The sequence below is a fragment of the Necator americanus genome, chromosome II, assembly GCF_031761385.1.
Source record: "Necator americanus strain Aroian chromosome II, whole genome shotgun sequence".
Classification (NCBI taxonomy): Eukaryota; Metazoa; Nematoda; class Chromadorea; order Rhabditida; family Ancylostomatidae; genus Necator; species Necator americanus.
In genome coordinates, this window is record NC_087372.1 from 17964711 (window position 1) to 17983873 (window position 19163).

The 19163-nt window shown below is 44.1% G+C and overlaps 5 protein-coding genes across 6 annotated transcripts in view; all 5 read left to right on the plus strand.

Annotated features, from left to right (window-relative positions):
• Window positions 1-3477, plus strand: part of RB195_018271 (uncharacterized protein) — a gene marked incomplete at both ends in the record, with an annotated part of 38252 nt that extends 34775 nt beyond the window's left edge. For both annotated transcript variants that reach the window (XM_064185627.1, XM_064185626.1), the window contains 2 exons: window positions 2963-3221; window positions 3279-3477. In XM_064185627.1, the coding sequence (XP_064041507.1) occupies window positions 2963-3221; window positions 3279-3477 (458 nt within the window). The remainder of the gene's footprint in view (window positions 1-2962; window positions 3222-3278) is intronic.
• Window positions 3478-6981: 3504 nt separating this feature from the next.
• RB195_018272 (uncharacterized protein) lies at window positions 6982-7455 on the plus strand (the record flags this gene model as incomplete). The annotated part of the gene is made up of 1 exon (XM_064185628.1): window positions 6982-7455. One exon carries the CDS (start codon window positions 6982-6984, stop codon window positions 7453-7455), a length of 474 nt encoding a protein of 157 aa, XP_064041509.1.
• A 142-nt stretch (window positions 7456-7597) lies between these two features.
• RB195_018273 (uncharacterized protein) lies at window positions 7598-8503 on the plus strand (the record flags this gene model as incomplete). The annotated part of the gene is made up of 1 exon (XM_064185629.1): window positions 7598-8503. One exon carries the CDS (start codon window positions 7598-7600, stop codon window positions 8501-8503), a length of 906 nt encoding a protein of 301 aa, XP_064041510.1.
• Window positions 8504-8655: 152 nt separating this feature from the next.
• Window positions 8656-9465, plus strand: RB195_018274 (uncharacterized protein; the record flags this gene model as incomplete). The annotated part of the gene is made up of 3 exons (XM_064185630.1): window positions 8656-8900; window positions 9003-9124; window positions 9179-9465. The coding sequence occupies 3 exons, from the start codon at window positions 8656-8658 to the stop codon at window positions 9463-9465; spliced, it is 654 nt and encodes a 217-aa protein (XP_064041511.1).
• A 3102-nt stretch (window positions 9466-12567) lies between these two features.
• The window catches only part of RB195_018275 (uncharacterized protein), a gene marked incomplete at both ends in the record, with an annotated part of 7037 nt that continues 441 nt past the window's right edge, over window positions 12568-19163 (plus strand). Inside the window, 8 exons of the mRNA XM_064185631.1 lie at window positions 12568-12663; window positions 12719-12804; window positions 12877-12955; window positions 15009-15107; window positions 15338-15427; window positions 17194-17281; window positions 17337-17442; window positions 17494-17614. Coding sequence (XP_064041512.1) covers window positions 12568-12663; window positions 12719-12804; window positions 12877-12955; window positions 15009-15107; window positions 15338-15427; window positions 17194-17281; window positions 17337-17442; window positions 17494-17614 — 765 coding nt within the window. The remainder of the gene's footprint in view (window positions 12664-12718; window positions 12805-12876; window positions 12956-15008; window positions 15108-15337; window positions 15428-17193; window positions 17282-17336; window positions 17443-17493; window positions 17615-19163) is intronic.

Here is a 19163-nt window from a genome sequence, read left to right on the forward strand (position 1 = left end):
TCGTCAACATGCGCTTTTCTACGATTGCGGGATCGCAGAGGACTCAAACACTGGATCGTAAGTACTCACGCACCGCAGAGGACCACAACAAGAACGCGTTTGATGATGAACTCAATACGTTGATATCCAAGATACCAAACCAGCAGGCGGTAATTGTCGGAATTAATGCGAATGGAAAGATGGGACCTGAACAACAATACGATGTGCTTGGAAAATGGTTCTTTTTTATGGAGCAGACATCGGACAACGGAAGTCGTCTGACAGACCTTTGCGAACAGACGCATTTTATCATTGCATCTACGTCCAAGAGGAATCATCAACGCCATCAGCTTACGTGGCAAGGGACAACCCTATTAACGCCAGAAGAGCAGCGAAAGCGGAAGATGCCGACTTTTAAGTTTCAGTTCGATTACTTTCTGTCGAAGAACATACCTTTGTCAGGTATTGGAAAGTCTGGAGCTGTCTAGGACGTCGCATTTGATTCCGACCACTGGGCAGTTCTTTTCAGCTTTATGGTACGCCGAAGCTCGACTTGGCAGGTCTGAAAAACGAGGAATGTAGAAAGTTCTGCTAACTAGTGTCGATTAATATAGGATTAGGGACCAGAAAGAGAGTGGACGACGCTGATTCTTTCTAAATACATTCATGACACTACAAAAAAAACCCCGGCTTCAACACCGGGGGAGGAGTTGCAGTTGCCTTTGCATCTGCGGGGGCAATATCCACGTACAATTCTGTATGTGTTGCCTGCACTATTGGTGACTTCAGCTAGAAGAAGCGTCTGAGAAGGACGTTGCGTCGTCAGCTGAAACGTAGTTGTGAGATTGAATGAAAGTCAAGAGCGAAGGAGTTTGTGAAGGTGTGGGAGGACAAGAACCCAAGAAAAGCCTATACTCTTATACTCTTGCCGCTATACTAAGGCAGTATAGCGGCAAGATGAGTAGGTGTTCGCCTGTTCTGCACACAGCCAACGGAGTCGTTGTCAAGGAGGTAATCTTTCTCATGTGGGGGAGCATTTTAACACGTTGCTGAACCAACAAGCGCCGTCAGTCCCTGAACTTGTGCACGTCCAAAGACAGACGTACACCAAGGTCCGCGAAGAGCCATCAACGGAGTCGGAAGTTTTAGTCTGTATTCAAAAATGAAGAATTATAATTCCTCTCCACGAGAGGCCATTCGCTACGGAACCCGGTAATTACCGTCGAACATCATTGCTGCGTTTAATGTACAAGATTTTGGAGCGGATCATCCTGGATCGACTAATCCGACATCGCGAAGAAACCACTCGTGACGAGCAAGCCGGCTATCGCCCCGGTCGATCGACGATTGGTCAGGTGTTTATTGTGAGAAGAGTGATTTAAGTGTGGCAGCGGTATTTGAAGCCTCTACAGTTAGCATTCTTGGACTTCGAAGCCGCTTTCGACTCTCCTCACCGAGGCCGTCTTCTCAATGCGCTTTACGTCGATGGAGTTCCAGGAAAATTCGTACGTCTAATAAACGACATGAATAGAAGAACAACTGCTGCGATTCGAACACAAGCTCTACATGTACTACACCGTTCGAATTAGGAATACCGCGAGACAAGGGACCGTGGCGGGCCTCTTTCTGCTCAACTTTGCCGTCGATGACATAATGCGAAGAACAGTTGAGCAGTGTTCTGCCGACGTCATTTTAGCAACTTCTGCACGTCTCCTCGTGGATCTCGAGTACACCGACGATGCAGTAATATTCGCTTCTAGCAGCGCAAAGTTACAACATGTTGTTAACCTTGCATCGAAATGAGGTGCAGCCTACGGACTACTACTTTGCCCTTACAAATGCAAGCAGATGTGGGTGTCCTCGAGACCCTCAGCGGGAATCAGAGTGGATGGACAACCTATTGAAGTCGTGGATGAGTTCTGCTATTTGGGCTATATGCTGAAAAACGATGGCAGCCACAACAGAGATATTCAGCAAAGATGCGCTAAAGCTAACTCGGCATTCAACTCATTGACCAAGTGCCTGTGGTCGATTCTTATCGCTAACGAAGTAAAGCTGCGAGTTACCTATCCGCAATTCACCCTATCACGATGTACGGATCGGAGACTCGGGCAGCGCCGGCGACGGTGATGGAAAAGCTTTACAGCTTGGAGACAAAGCTGTCTAGACGGATGCTAAACTACTTTTAACCGTTGGTATACCTTAACGAAGAACTTTACTCGAAAGTGGACATGGTGTACCGGCAGATAACACGTGGAAAACGTCAACATTTTGCTCGGCCTTCTGAAGTAGGCATGGAAAACCGTCTTCGTTTCTTTGGTCACGCCATGAGGAGACCGTCTGATCGTCTTCTCCAGGTAGTTCTGAGGATGCTGTCAGATCCTAGTTGGAAAAACCCTCCTGATCGTAAAAGAAAGTTGTGGACAGAGGTGGTGAAAGAAGATCTGAGGATCCTTAGCGTTGGCTGGCAGTTCAGTCGAGACGTAAAATTTCGCCGCTTGTGGAATAGCGACGGATGGGTAGATTCTATGTGAACTCTAGCTGAAGATCGAACAGGATGGGCTCGGATATGTTCAAGTACAAGACACCCGGCGAAGGCACGGATAGCAGCGTTAGGCTGTAACATTCGACCGTTGATTAAGTCAACTAATTCAAGAGCTTCTATAGTGCATATCGTAATTCTACAACGGCAACGTTACTGTGCAGAGTGGATGACTCATAAATCACATAAATGTACATACATAAATGTGTGGAATCACGCACTACCCAACCATAGATTGTGGTTTCTCTCTTGTACTAACTTTCGTCATCAGTTGTGGAGCTTGCTGAATTATCAGAACATATCACACTACATGATGTAAACCGTTCCGAAACCCTTCCCTTAACACAACTTTCATTTTGGGGAACAAAATGAAGAGGAATCTTCTTCCTTGCTTGTCCTTGACAGTATATCGCCTTTCTTTAACATATAAAAATGTTTCAGATAATTCTCTGGATGTGCCGGTGCACGATGCAGGCTTCGTCGATGAAGAGGATCGTGAGGCCGCTTCAGCCGTTGAAGAAGCAGATGACGAGGGAAGAACGGACACTGGAAATAGCTCGAGTGCGGGAACTTCTGCGATTCTTCGTCATGCGTCCGCAGCATCGTCAATTGCAAGCGGCAGTGCGGGCACGTCTGCTCCGCCAACGGCAAGGTTGCGTATTCCGATTGTGTATGGTGCTGAGGATCAATGTTCTAGCAGGTAAAACTAAGTTGAAGATCTGCTAGTTTTTCAGTTCACGCATCTATTCTATTCCAGCAACGAATCGGGAAGCAGCAAATTTGTCGCGCGTCGTCGTCGTGGTCCCGTGGGATTATATCGAGCGGGTATGCGGCACGCTGCACCAAGCAGTGGATTGCAGGACGCACCAGCAGAAAGGCTGAGCGCTCGCATGAGAGGACGAGCCCGAGCTGCACTTCGCGGACGAGGAAGCAAGCCACGTGGTTCGAAGCACTGATTATCTGTTTGAGACGTAGCCTTGTGAAAATATTGACTGGTCACGATCACAAGCTACTGTTGTCACAAAAATCAGCAGAAACCTGCGTATTTCTGGGTTGATGCATCTGTTTATTCTAACGTCCAGTACTTTTTTAGGCGTAATGTTTTGTTTTCATTGATGTATGGTGTCGTTACATACTGCATACATGTTTCCAATTACGTAGTAACATGCAGGTTGAATGAGGCTAAGATTCCGTCACCACTTCGCCTCCTTGGTGCATTTGTCAGCTTTTTAGTAAATTGTTGCACATGCAGAAATATGTACATTGTATGACATGCGATAATATGTAAAGAGCCGCAGAATATTGTGGTAGGATACAGATTTCCGAGTTTTGGAGGCGGCGGGTAAACATCCTGGAGGGAGAGGTGAAACAGTGAAGCTACAGTTATATGTCATTCAATAGAGGATTTTTTGTTCAGTTTTCATAGCAGTTTTTTGTCTCTCTAATTTCATTGGTTCTTGTTTTTATCATTAAAATGGAGTGGCAAGTGTGCGAAACCGTACCAAACCATTTTCGGAATCGTTCGTTTTATGTGTTTAATCGATTGGACGAGGCCGTTGAAGCTATAGTAGGGCCAAAACGACATGAAGCACGTACGCGTACGCGGCTTTTCTCGAGGCGCTTCGGTGGAGTGCAGCGGCCAGGAGCGTAGTGGAACCCTTACTGGCACCGCCCATCGCTGCAGTTCGCGATGGTCCCGCTTCGATTCCAACCGCGGCGTTTCGAGGGCATACGTAAATGCACTGCAACTACACTCGTGATTCAGGTCGTTTTAACCTGGCTACAGCTTGTATATTATATTCTCAGAATTTGTGATCTGTATGGAGGGCATTGAATGGTCGACGAAAAACGAGAAGGAACGAAGAAAGATATTTAAAAAACATGGTGAGAAAAATGTGAAGTATGAAAAATCCAAAGGGTGGGTGCAAGATGTGGAGAACGATCGCTGGGACAAATACACAGAATACTTCATTGATTAATTTGGAGTTCTTTTTGTTACTTGGGGAAGACGAATTTTCTCAACTACGACGATTGATCGGCTTTGTAATCCGAATGCAGAAAACAAAGTGTTGAAAATGCTTTTTTATCTCCTCGACACCCCACTTATTGATATAAAATGGCAAAAATTAATATCAGAGTCAGAAAGACATCAATACACTGTTACAAAGTGGAGCGAGAAAATCTTTATCAATTGATTTATAGAATTTTGCCAAGCCTTTCTAAATTTTATTTTATTTTTTATGATAACTTTGAGAAGAAAAAATCGGTCACGCCTCGACTTCTTCCCTCATTCAATACCTGATACCACTGAGAACTGTACGGCCCTAAGTTGGGTAACTTCTATGATGTTTTTTGCTTTATTTTTACCTTTTTCAGCTTTTTCGTATTAAATAGGTTGACTAACTTTAAATAAGACTACAAACAATGTGTCACTACACCAATGGCAACTGTTTTCACTTGTATTTCTGGGTGACGTGTTTTTTGTTCTTCTAAATGAGCTGTTCGGATATGCTGATATGAAACTTTACGCTGTTTGCACATAATATTCGATAGATGCAAGGACTGAACTGACAGGAAGATTTTGCAAATAAAATCAACGAGGTGGAAAACCTTGGACGTATCCAGTGGAGCTCTCTTGAGAGTGCGCTGGATATCTTCCACTTTGGACTAAAATTACGAAACACGACTCTTAACAGAGACCTTTTCCGAATTTAGAATTAGATTTAGAATTTTTCCGAATGCATCTATGACGCAAAAAGAACTCTTTCAGAACCTTCTCCATCTTTCGAAAGTCTTTGCGGTTGCTGTGCAGGAGAGGTGGAAAGCGGCGGATGACTGGCAGTGCACTTGTCATTCGCGGAGAAAGGGTATCGCCGCGAAATGTGAAGTCGCTTTGTAGTGCCATCAGGCTATCGTGCACCTGCAGTTTTAACACCAGGAAGATAAGGTCAGGATTGGAAAAACTATCTGCATCACGGGAAGGGAACGAAAACGGTAATAGCCTTGCTGTAAGCTAAATTGCATGCCTCTTTCATGAAAATCTTCTTTTTAATGCGGAAATCCACCACATACCTGTAAAGGTGGTGTGCTAGTCGTCTCAGTGTAGCCATCATTCTGGAATGGCTCTGGTCACTGTCTCTTTTGAGCTAGAACACGCTTTAGCCAAAACACGGAGGGCAACTGTTATCGCAAACACAGGAGCAGAGGAGTTCTATACGAATATTACATCCTGAATGATTCTATATCTTAATGCTAGTTGCTCTTCGAAGAGGGTGCGTATCGTTAGGTGCCCGCAGCCTCAGCGACAACCTATCCTCAGGGGAAATGACTAGGAACGGCTCTTAACCGAAGGACCTTAAAAGCATCACCCCACGAATCTGAGATGGTACGGATTTCAGGTGGAATATTCGTATACGGCATAGTAGATTATGAAGAGGGTGGGGGGAGGGGGGTGATTTCGTCCATTTCTTCCTAATTGCCGTAAGAAACGGTGCGGAAGATGCGGCGCGTTCCAATGGAACTCGTCGTAGAACATAGCGCTCCAGAACGCTCGAAGCCGTACCTTCCGGGCCGTTTTTTACAGCAATTAGGAAGAAATGGACGGAATTACCCCCTTCTCCATAGTCTCCCATCCCGTATACGAACACTCCACCTGAAATCCGTACCACCTCAAATTCGTGGGGTGATGCTTTGAATTGCTCCGTGCAGCGGTTAATAGCGTCAGCAAAGCATTGCGCTGCGTTTGCCTTATGCCCCGCCCATCACATCGTCCCTCATCGTCTAAAGAGGTGCGAAACATGCCTCGCAAGAGCATGTTATCTTTGGTATTGCTTCTGTACTTTTCGGGGCCGCGTATAGGAGTCTCATTGCTACGTGCACGTGGTGGCCCTGCTTTAACTAAACGCAGTCAGGCGTTCGAGTGTACGCATTGGGAACGTACGAGCTATATAACCTGCACTGTTATATGGCGAAAGCTTTCCATACATTGCAAAAAGGTGCTGTCGTCCAGCACACTGCCAAAGCCCATAACCTGAAAGGTCAACTGCCTGAAGGGAGCATGGAATCTTTGGCAACAACCATTCGTTTCGTCACGCTGAACTGCCGAACACTATCGAGTGAACTCCAACAAGCCGCTCTATCCAGACTTCTGCGATATTTGTGTGTGCCTTTTCCTGCACTGCAGGACACACTGAGAGATCGGCCTGTCATCAATTATCGAAAATTACACCATATACTGCGGCGAAGTAGGTGGCTGCGCGATAGATATGAGGAACGATTACAAGAACCTGGTGGAGGAATTTGGCTCAACGTCGTCTAGATGCGCCCTTTTACGACTGCGGGATCGCAGAGGACGTAAACTGTGGGTCGTAAGTGCTCACGCACCTACGGAAACCGCTGAGGACAACAGTAAGTAGACAGACAACAGTAAGGACGCCTTCTATGATGAACTCAATGCGTTGATGTCTAAAATACCAAGCCAGCAGGTGGTCATTGTCGGAATCGACGCAAATGCGAAGATGGGACTCGAACAGCAATCCGATGTGCTAGGAAAATGGTACTATGCAGCGGAACGCACGTCGGACAACGGTGACCGTCTGGTCGACTTGTGCGAACAGACGGGCCTCATCATCGCTTCCACGTTTAAGAGGAATCATCGACGCCATCAGCTCACGTGGCAGGGGTCAACCCTTTTAACGCCTGAAGAGCAGCGCAAGCGGAAGACGAGGACTCTTAAGCTTCGGCTCGACTACGTTCTGGCGAGGAACATTCCTCAGTCAGATATCCGAAAATCTAGAGCTGTTTGGGACGTCGCGTTCGACTCTGACCACCGTCCAGTTCTTCTCAGCTTCAAGATACGGTTCCACAAGAGAAATCGAGGAGTTCCTCTTCAACCGAAATTCGACATGGCAGGTCTGAAAGACGATGAGTGCTGAACAAAATTCCGCCAAGCTGCGTCGTCAACTGCAACAAGACCGCGATAATGAGTGGACGTCAAGAGCGATGGAGTTTGAGAAAGCGTAGGAGGACAGGAACCCGCCGAAGGCCTATGCTCTACTGAAACAGTATAGCGACAAAATGGAAAGATGTTCCCCTGTCCTCAACACTGCCAATGGGGTAGCTGTCGGTGAAGCAACCCTTCCAATTTGGAAGAAACACTTCAAGACCTTGCTGAACCGGCTAGCACCGTCAGCTCCTGAACTCGAGCACGTTCATAGACCGACGTATGCGGTTAACGAGAAGCCACCGACCGATTCGGAGGTTCTAGTCTGTATTCAACGATGGAGTTTGAGAAGGCACGGCTGTATTCAAAAAATGAAGAATGGAAAATCTGATGGAGATGATGGGATTAGCGCAAAAATGCTAAAATATCCCCCTCCGTCTGGGATTCGTGAGATGACCAAGATTTTCCGTTCAATATGGATAGACGAAAGAATACTTGACTCGTGGAGACACGCTATCATAGTTTCCCTCCACAAGAAGTTATCCGTCACGGACTCTGGGTATTATCGAGGAATCTCTTTGCTGCGTGTTATTTACAAGATATTGGAGCGCATTACCCTGGGCCGACTCATTAAACATCGCGAAAAAACAACGCGCGAAGAGCAGGCTGGCTTTCGTCCTGGCCGATCTACGATTGACCAGGTGTTTATCGTCAGGAGAGTGATCGAAATCTGGCAGCGGTATTCGAAGCCAATGCAACTAGAGTTTCTGGACTTTGAAGCCGCGCTCAACTCTCCTCACCGAGGCCGTCTTCTCAACGCGCTCTGCGCCGATAGAGTACCAGGAAAGTTCGTTCGCTTGCTGGATGACATGAATCAACGAACAGCTGCTGCAGTTCGAACACCAGCCGGATGTACAACACCGTTTGAAGTGGTAACTAGAGTAAAACAAGGGGCAGTGGCAAGACCTTTCCTGTTCAATTTCGCAATCGACGACATTATGCGAAGAACAGTCGACCAGTGTCCACCGACATTGTCTTAGCACCATCAGGGTGCCTCTTGACTGACCACGAGTACGCCGACGATGTTGTTATATTCGCGGAAAGCAGCACGAAACTTCAACATGTTGTCAACCTTGTATCGAAGCTGGCTGCAACCTATGGACTACGCCTATGCCCTGATAAATGCAAGCAGATGTGGATCTCTTCGAGAACTCAAACGGGAATCAGGGTGGACGGACAACCGACAGAACTTGTCGATGAGTTCTGTTACCTACACTGTACGCTGAAGAACAATGGCAGCTACGAGAGAGATGTTCAGCAAAGATGCGCTAAGACCACTTCTGCATTTAACTCCTTAACGAAATGCCTGTGGTCGACCCCCATCACCAACGAAGTCAAGCTGCGAGTCTACCTATCCGCAATTCGCCCCATCATGATGTACGGATCGGAGACTTGAGCAGCACCATCAACGGTTATGGAGAGGCTTGGCTGCACGGAACGAAAGCTGCTTAGACGGCTACTTGGCTATTTTTGGCCTAGGGTATCTCACAATGAAGATCTTTACGCAGAAATTGATGTGGTATACCGGCGGATGACACGTGGAAGATATCATCTTGCACCGCCATCGAAAGTGGCTAACGTAAATCCTCTTCGCTTCTTTGGTCATATATTAAAGAGACGCCATATTGGTCATATATTATTATTATTATATTAAGAGGCAAATCGCCTTGTTCAACGAGTTCTGAAGAGTTCGTCGAGTTCGAGCTGGAAGAAGCCACCTGGCCGAAAACGGAAGTTCTGGACTGAGGTGGTGAAAGAGGAGCTGAGGACACTCGGCGTGGATAGGCAGTTCAAGCGAGACGTAAGGTTTCGCAGAATATGGAATAGCGACGAATGGATTGATTCTGTGAAAGCTCTCGCAGAAGACCGAGAAGGTTGGACAGAGCTATGTTCAAGGACGGCGCACCTCGGCAGTGATGCAGGTAATCGCGTCAGGCGATGACATCAGCCCGCCGATTAAGTCAAGTAAGTCATTGCTTCTGTACGGAGTATCGATCCCTTCCGTATAGAGATGCACCGAATGATTGCACATGAAATGGCAGAAATAGGAAATAATAGTGTTTTATTTATGTAAAACAAACTAATCGAAACTTTTACAAACTATTGCCGTATCTTACGTGGACTCTGTATATCTTCATACATACAACTATGTCTTCCATATAGTTTTTCAGTTACAAATCTACGTCTTCCAGAGACCGAGTTCTCGTTTCTGCACCTTCTAACTTTTATTTTGGAACGTTTTCAATTCTCAGCTTCATTTATGTTTTCTGATGTTGTTTTTTTTCTTGTACATATCTTCTACGTTCTTTCTTCATTTTTACCATTTTCCATTTCTATGTTTTCTTTCTACTTGCTACGTTGTTACCTTTTCGTTCTTTGAGCCTTCCTAGAAGTTAACTCTATCACTTAATTGCAATACAAACACGACATATGACCTAATTGACGTGCTAATGGATGGCCGTGGCTTAGTGATCACAGCTAGCCTAAGATACACCTGCTCTGGTGTACCGACACTCTCTTCTGCAGGCACTTATTCGGCTGCAGATAAGCGGCTGTGGGTACCTAACGACCCCGCCTTTTCGAAGAGGACCCATAGGTAGGGTACGACCGGCTTCTCCAAAGATAACGCGTCTATGCTAACCGTGCATCGGTTCTCCAAACATCAAACTTGGACAACCTAACAAAGAAGACGTTGTTGTTTGAAAAGAGTACTCTGAAGCCTGTTCAAATGAAAAAAGGACATTGAGACTTGATTCGACTGTATTCAACATTGAGTTGCTGGTGCTGGGCACCAACGTCAAGAAAATACAGCAGCAGATCTTTGGAAATACTGATAGGAAAAAAAAGAATGCAAGGACAAACTGGTATGAAGAGTCGCCGACGCAGTATTGGAAACGTAATTCTCAACTCACAGCCTTGTTGAAAGAATGCATTTGCAGCTCTTCTCTTCATAAGATAGATATGGCGCCTGTGAGGAACTTTCTTCGTTCTTCTGCCCATCTATCAAACTCCAACGTCCCCAGTGACGATCGCTCTGTCTTTAGTTAGTTACAAGTCGTGATCGAAAACGTGAAAGCTGGCACAGTCCCAAGACCTGATTCTATGTTGGCTGACCTTCTACGAGCTGGTTTCCACTTTCTTCATATAATTGTAGTGACGCACCTGATTTTCAGAAGAAGAGGATCTCAAACCGAATGTAAAACTTAGGAGATCGTTCTTATCTACAAAAAGGTGACCGAAAGAATTTTGAAACCGAAGTCCGACATGTTTGTTGAGCGTTTTATACGAAGTGAAGATCGTTTTCAAGTGTATGGAACATTAAGGATTAATGAAGGTTCCCGTACTGATGACCTAAACTGATACTCTTTCCTATTAAGCTGGTGAGGTTTGCTGTTCACTATACACTTCCTGTTCACCTCCTTTGTTCTTCTTTCATCGAAAAGCTTAACTCCATAACAATCCTTGCTTTCTACAGGAAAACATAGGATCATGCACATGATATTTCTTTTGATTCTGCGATGTTTTGCTGCGGTAATTGTCGTAGAATCTGCGCTATTTCCATACCATCTCATTAAATGTAAAAGTAGTAAAATTCTGCGTTGATCTTATCTCAACCAATGACCAGCATAAACACTCATGTCTCTCTCAAATTACAGGTCTTCAAAAGAAGTTCGCTTTAGCACTCAATCGTGTTTGCCAGTTGAGAAGAAAATTCCGAAGATTAATTTTGGTTGATATATCCACGAATTTCTCTTCCAAACATCCTAAGCCGGCGGTTTGATATCTGCGAAGTTGGAGATTTTGTGCCGTAGTCTGTACGCCTCGGGAGTTTAGTTTTCCATTATTCAACGCCTGAGAATCAGTTAGAATATCTTCGCCCCAGCTCGTGGCCGCCAAACCTAATAAGATCGTGTATTCACGTTCTGCATGATGCATGAGTTATGATAAGTAAGGATTTGAAGGTCTTACATTTTAAGTACTCATCTATGAAGATGCTTATGGTCATCAGAGTTGCCGAGGCTAAATGTATTGTTTGAAGCATACTTATCTAACATTTTCGACAATGCTTTGTTATTTTGAACGTTACATCGTGAACGGACAGCAATGTAACACCGAAAATTGATTCACATGTTCAAGGTTGCACCACCGCAGATAGTCAATGAATTCGTTCTGGAAACTGTGAACCATATATAAAACACAGATAATGATGTTCCACTGCTGGACCTTGTACAGCATTCGCCATTCTGCTACGGTCTTTTCTGCGACGACAATGGAGAGCTTTTCCTTGTATGATTATTTTTGACCCTGTGAATCTGAGAATATTAAAAAGCCAGCAGCGTGGTGGTAACTTCCCTCGCTTTAGGACATAGATAAGAAGTCTCGAGCTGCTTTTTAAGCTGGTGAAGGTGAATAAGTACAGTCAGCGGCGATGTCCTTTGCCACGGTGATTGGTGATCTGGCCTTGCGTCAAATGGTCACGCTTTCCCTCTCTGAAAATGACTGTGGGTTCGCTTTGCCCCATTTAGTGATCGTTGCGAAAAAAAGAGCTCATTGTAGTCGAATCGTCCAGCCAAAGTTGTTCATCCAACAAGTTGATTGGCTAGAAAACAAGAAAAACTGTCCAATTCTAGAGTAAATTCCAGGACAGCGAATCTGAGTCTTATTCAGTTACTGTAAGGTTCAACACTAATTTCCAGAGTACATTCTACAGAATGAAAAAATCAAACGGAGTCAGCAATACTTCCTCGTTATCACTGCAGATTCCGTCAACTGTAGAAAACACTCGTCAACTAAGAAGAGTATGATTTTTTGCTGCTGCTAGCTTCTGAAGTTCATCGGTCTGGAAGAGGAAATTGTTCGAGGCTCCCGCTCCACATATTGTGACATATCTGCACCGTTTCGCAGAACAGCACTGAGTAAAGTGCTACTGTAAAGTATGACGTGTTAAAGATGGCAAGGCGGTTCCGTCTGCTGTGATGTTGGAAGTGATCCTCGAATCCGGTTTGGCCACCGCAGCTGCTGTTTTCGGCGTAGTAGTCATAGCATGCTTCCTTCATTTGCACTATTTTCTTTGCTCACCTTTGCCGGTGCTGATTTTTCTCCCTCATTCAACGCATTTCTAGCAGGCACATATGGAAAGGTTTGTTAGCATTTCTCAATTCGTGAAGGGACTTTCTTCATAATTTCTTATTCAGGCTTTCGCTGACCGTATGGCGCGACGAGACATCGGTGGACACGGCAGCTTCGGAGGCGGTGACCATCAGGAAGGTTTCAGAACTTCGTGCGTCTCTACCTTTTACCGCAGCGTTCTACTCTGTTTCTTTCTTTATATGCCTTATGTATGCCAATCCAGACGACAAGCCGTAATATTGGTGCACGGCATCACAAACACAGCCGGGAGGTTTGAGCATACACGCCAACATCTGCTCAAAGTAAATATGGTTTCTGCTTAAAGTAAGTATCGAAAAGAGATTCTCACCCGAAAAACAGCGCAAAACTCTGGAGGGGTTCATTTGTGCACCAGCATACCTTTTATTCCTAGAAACTAACGAATGCATCCTTTACGTCCAACGGATCCAGCATAAAAAGAAGTTTTCTGGGAAGAGGCTCTTTTTCTACCGTATCAACAAGATTGCTCCACTCTATTGAGATGTCTCACTCTCTGACATGATTTGTTTTCCTTTTATTTTTGTGTTTTCTTCCTAGTTCTCCTTAGTTTTCATTGTCCTTCAGGGAATTGGGCAAGAAGCGTAAAATACCCCAAATCAATTTCAAAGAAATAGGACAGAGTAACTGCAAAGATTTCAAATTAGTGGAGTTGACGTTCATGGAAGTATCTTCATATAATCCTTAAATTGACGCTGGTGTGCTTTTTGAGAAATGGCATTTGGTCATTTAATCCATCAAGCAGTCATTTAATCCTTCCTGACAGCCGTCCACGTTAATTTTGATGCCATAAAGCGTACATAGTCTTCCCATGCGCTTGGAAAACTCCCTCGATCACCACAGATCCATTGATAGGGATCTTTTTTATTTGAAAATTACCTTAATTCTTTACGCATATAAACCCAAAAATAACTCACTTTGTCCGGCTTATTACAAATAAAGAGATCTTTTGGAGAAATTTTCTAACCTCGAAAATCCCCCGAAAGTTGTCATCTTTTCGTTAGCGGGTAGGGGCAAGAACGTAGTTTACAAGCACCCGGAGTTCTCGCTTCCACAAATTAAAGAGTTTTGGACATCAGGAGGATCATTCAAGGAGATCATTCTACGGAACACCTCAACAACAGTAAATCCAACAAAATGACTAATGCTCTTTCACAAAAATAAGGAAAACTCCCACGAACGCTCCCTTTATATCCTTTATATCAACAGTTAGCAAAAGATTACATTTCTCTAACACCACATGAGTTCTCGTTTTGCGAGGCACTGTTTTTCTTGGAGTTTTTTCAGCTCCGTATGGGCTTATGGCGCTCTTCTTGAATTCCTCAGAGAGGAGTTGCGCTTTCTCATAGTGATACTTGTGAATTATGTCTCGCCTCCTTGCTGTTAATGGAGAAATCCTAACTTCGATACGCTGATATTAGGTTTTTCTTCGTCCTTCGAAATGCCGTTTTCCATCTATCACTTCACGTTCGGTGGTCTTCCCCATAATGGATCCCTTCATCGACAATGAATTGTGTACAAGAAGGAGCGCTCGTCGCATGGCTTGGCCATACCGTTCATGAACATTGAATGTCACTCCTTTTCTAATCATCCTTGCCTCTATTATCGGAAATTGAAGCTGTTCGGGTGATGGCGTGTATCCTTTCATGTTAGAAGCTTTGGGAAGCTGACATGTTACAGTAATTCGCATCAATTCGTACAGCAGAATTGTTGACCAACTGTGGATTTTCACTTCGGAGTCTCGTAGCTGCTTAGTTTGCTCTTGCTGAAGCCTCTGCCTTGGCTTTTTTCTGACCGCTTTGTACTCGGCTTCTGCCCATTTACCGAAAGGACAACAAAGGATGGGAAAGGAGCTGCGAGAGAGAGAAAGAGAGAGAGAGAGATAAACGAAGAGAGGCAGGAAAAGTGTCACGAATCTAGTCATGATATTTATACTGAGACACAGGTTTCACAGAAACGGTTTTTTTTTTGGTACAGTCCGGAAAGGGGCATTTTCAAAAAGCTTCTCGAGCTGTGAGATCGTGCTCACAGTTGTAGGCTAAAGTCTTAACTCACGTTTTTCAAAAAGGGCGAATTTGCTGGTGCACAAAATCCACCTCTTCAAGATAACAAAATCTTTTGAGTTTTTTTTTTTGGAGAAGAGGATATCTTTTTGGTACGTACCGTAACAATTCGTCTTTTGCAAAAGCTCTTCGCTACAAAGTAAAGAATTGTAGCATCATGTTATAAAGAAACCAACATTTTACAATAGCTTTACATGTAGATCGTAATGAAGTTGAAGTATAAAAGCTGATGAAATAAATAAATGCTGTGTTCCAGAATGGGTGGAAAGAGTCCGAAGTGTATGCGACAACGTATGGCGACGGCGGTAAAACTCCTGCTCCTTTAGTCGACATGAAGTGCGACTATGTGAAACAGGTCGTGTTTCTGACCTTTTCTTTCTAGCTCATCGACTTCATCTAATCTTGAAGGTTTTCTTTGTGGTGAGACTAATGTACTAAGATTAGCACTATGTTCACATTTAGACGAAACTGTTCAGGAAATTGGGTAGTCTTTTGTCTTAGAAAACAGATAGGAAGAAGTCCGTGCGAGGATGAATAGCAATGAACGCATCACAGTGTTTTCTGTTCAACTGTGGATGTTTACAGGTGCGATGGTTAATCCAAGCTGTAGCTGAATTCACGAAACGTCGTGTTGACGTCATTGGTTATTCCATGGGATCACCAGTGGCCCGTAAGGTAAGCACACTCTCTGCACTTTCGATCATGAATGTGCTGGGTTGAGGAATAAGTCGTGGGCGTTTCTCAAGTAAAAAATGCACATAGATATCAAAAATATTTCCTAAACATCATATATCACTCGATAGAGAATTTCTCAATCTACGAGGTAGTCGAGGTAGCTGCATTTACTTTCTTCAACTGATTCTTGTTCTTGACTATCGAAGTGGAGTGTCAGGTTGACAAGCATGATAAATTTTCGAAATGTTCAGTTTTTTCACAAATAATCATGGTGATAAAGTCGCTGAAACAGCTTGAGATTTGTGTTGTACATAGTGGGAAGAGGATAAGGCATAGAATATTAAAAAGGAACAAAACAGATGCGAAGAACATGCAAAATACAAAAACATTAACACGAAAAAAACCAAATAAGAGGCATTGAAAAACCACCTAGGTATGGGAGGCCGCAGCTGAAAACGATGGGAAGAACAGCAATGGAGAGTATAGTGTGGATTAGCTTGCGGTAATTCTCTTGTTTTCAAAAAAAAAGCGAAAAAGGTTTTTTTTTGAACTGGCGATAAGTGGGTCCAGGATTGTGAGTTCCGTTTTTAAAGTGGAATTCACTATTTCGAAATCTGAAGATAAATAACAAATGCTATTTTCAGAGAGACGTTGCTCCTTCTCCATACGCAACAGCAATCACCGCTTCAGCAGCCTTATTTCTAAATCAAATGAAAAAATAGTGGTGTCAAAAAGACTCCATCTTTTCCACTTCACACTTCATTCTAATTATCTGAAAACAAACAGGAATTAATAAAACTGAAAAATCAAAACAATTGAGAGCAAGAAATAGAGTGAGAGATATGCTAACGATATGTAAAATTGTTAGGTACTTTTTATTTCTATGTGCATTATTCCTCAACAAAATGCTAGGCAATGTTTTTTTTTCGAGTGCTAGCTGCCGGAACTAAAAGAACAAAAATAGTTATTGTTAAAAATAGAGCCTGATATTTGAATGTCGTTTTACTTCGTAGTGGCTACATCGAGTTGTGCTTAATCTCATTTTCGATGGTGGTGTCGCTATGAGGTTAATAGATGAAGTTCAAGAAAAAGAAGTCGAAATTGATCAATCTCAGAACACATCGAGAACACTCCCAGAACGGTACTCGAGTGAGAGGCAGTGCACCTGCTTAAATCACCGATTATTCTCATTGGAGATGTTCCTGAAAACTTATTAATACAATTGAAGGACACTGTTCTTAAATTTAACAGTGAACTGCAAGACTTAAACGCATCACTCCGCGAATTTGAGGGGGTACGGATTTCACGTGGAGTATTCGTATACGGGATGGGAGACTACGGAGAGAGAGGTGATTCCGTCCATTTTTTGCTAATTGACGTAAAAACGGCCCTGAAGATGCGGCGCCGCACAAGACTGGCGCGCTCCAGTCGAACTTCTTGTACAAAATAGTGCGCCAAAACGAATGAAGCCGTATCTTCTGGGCGGTTTTTTACGGCAATTAGGAAGAAATGGGCGGAATCACCCCCTCTCCGTAGTCTCCCATCCCGTATACGAACACTCCACGTGAAATCCGTACCCCCTCAGATTCGTGGGATGATGCCTTTAAATTGCGAAATCTGAACTCGAGAGAACCAAGTTTCGGTTCAAAAGAATCTTTTAATTACCAATTTCCTGCTTTGATTAAATAAATGGTAGTTACTACGACAACCAAAGTCAGGCCGAGGTCCACCTGTGAAAGTCATCATCGAAAGCATGAGATTTATAGGCTATTCTTGGAGGGAGATGTGTGGACACCGGTGAGGCGTTGGGACCTCGACTTACAGCTCTAGTTGACACATTCGTATCTGTCGCCGGTGAGTTCCAGAATCCAGGCAATTTCTGCCATCATAATTAATGTCTTTTATGTAGGTGCAAACCATGGCTCCTTCCTGTGCCTCGTGCCTTTTCCAGGTGCATGTAACCTGATCAACGGGCTCTCTTGTCATTCACAATTTATCCTAAACATAAACAAAAGGTAGCGCGTTGAAACAACTGCGAAGGAATTAACAGTTTTTTGCATTTTCAGGCAACGATACGAAGGGTTGCATATCTATTCCATTTACTCACCACAGGATGATAAGGTTGGCCACCGAAATGCATGTGGAGAACTGACATCATCTATTGCCGGTTCTGACCAGGAATTCCAAGTAAGTAGCGCGTAATTCCGCAAAATTAAAATGAAAATTCATCAAAATAAGATGGTCTACTGGAGGAGGATACATCTATCCCATTAAATTTCTTATTCTCCTCTTATATTTGTTATGTAGGTGAAGATGCCAAAATGAAAGAAAAGGACAGAGTAAAGTGATTTCCTTTTTATTCTACCCTACCCATCTGTATAATAAGTAATTACATGATGAGCGAAAAAAAGAGCGCTAGACTATGCGTTAGTCAAGAATCAGAGAGAAGTCATTCTTCTCTCATGCACCTAGACCTCGAAAAAGCCTGAAAAAAAGATAGACAGTGATTGAATGCAGCCCTCTCTAATGTTCGGATGGGTGGACGGGTTATTGAAGTAAAAAGTGGTGCCGCTAGATAATCTTTCTGCATACTCAAATGAATATGGTCGGGTCAAAACGACAAGAAGCACGGTGCAGTATTGCAGTCGAAACGCCGGAGCGTAGTGGTTAGAATCGAACGGGAGACCTTTGCTAACATCACCCATGGTTGCAGATCGCGATGGTCCCACACTGATCACCACCGCTACCTCCGCCCCCTCCCCCCACGTTAATTTCTTTTTTTCTTTGTCTTTTTTCGTATATTGTTTTATGGATAGGATCGTGCACTCGATGTCCTTCTCTCCTGCACAGCGATGTCCTTCTCTATTACTTTTATGGTTTGTTTTGCTGTTACGGGACCTCTAGGATCTCAATTTTACAGAAGTCATATTTCCATTCCACTTTTCGTGTGAACGTGCACAGAAAGCCTTCCTCTGGTACGGATTTTACGATTTTACTACGCCTGAATTGAAAAATGCTAATACTTGGACAGTTACAGCAAGAAATGTAGGAATCAATTCTTACAATATAAAGACCGCCCTGACAACAAAGCAAACGGCTGAACCTATGGAAAAGGACTTTGCTATGAGTGTCTTATCTAACCCAAGTGTTATCGTACGAAACAGTGATGGAAAAAATGAAGTATAAGAAGGAAAAGCTCCTAGGAGCTGGTCGCGCACTGGAGAGTGACGAGAACACACCACCTTCATGGGGAGCGGAATGAATTATCCAGATAAGAACCGTTTTATACCGTTTGTAGATAATTAACATAATCTGTCTAAAATCCAGCTGGTAGTAGAACTACGTCTGTCCATCACATTGAAAACGTCAGGTAATCAATATTCATATTGTCCAAGCCTATTGTGGTTATCAGAAGATAAGTAATGTTTTCTCACTCACAACACTCACTACCCTCACTGCAGTTGGGTCAAGGTGACATCAGGCGCGGACAATTGCGTAAGTGCCTGCGCTCGAAGCGGCACGGTGGAGCGTAGCGGCTGGGGTCGCATAACGATCCTCGTTACCGCCACCCACCTCTGCATTTTACCAAGGTCCCACCTCGATCTCAGCCGCTGTCTCCACCTCACCGCTTCGAGCGCGCAGCCGCTTGCGCAACTGTCCGTGCTTCATGTCGTTTCGACCCGACTATACTTCTTACTATACTGCTGGTCGCTCTGTCCTAGTTACAACTGTTTGG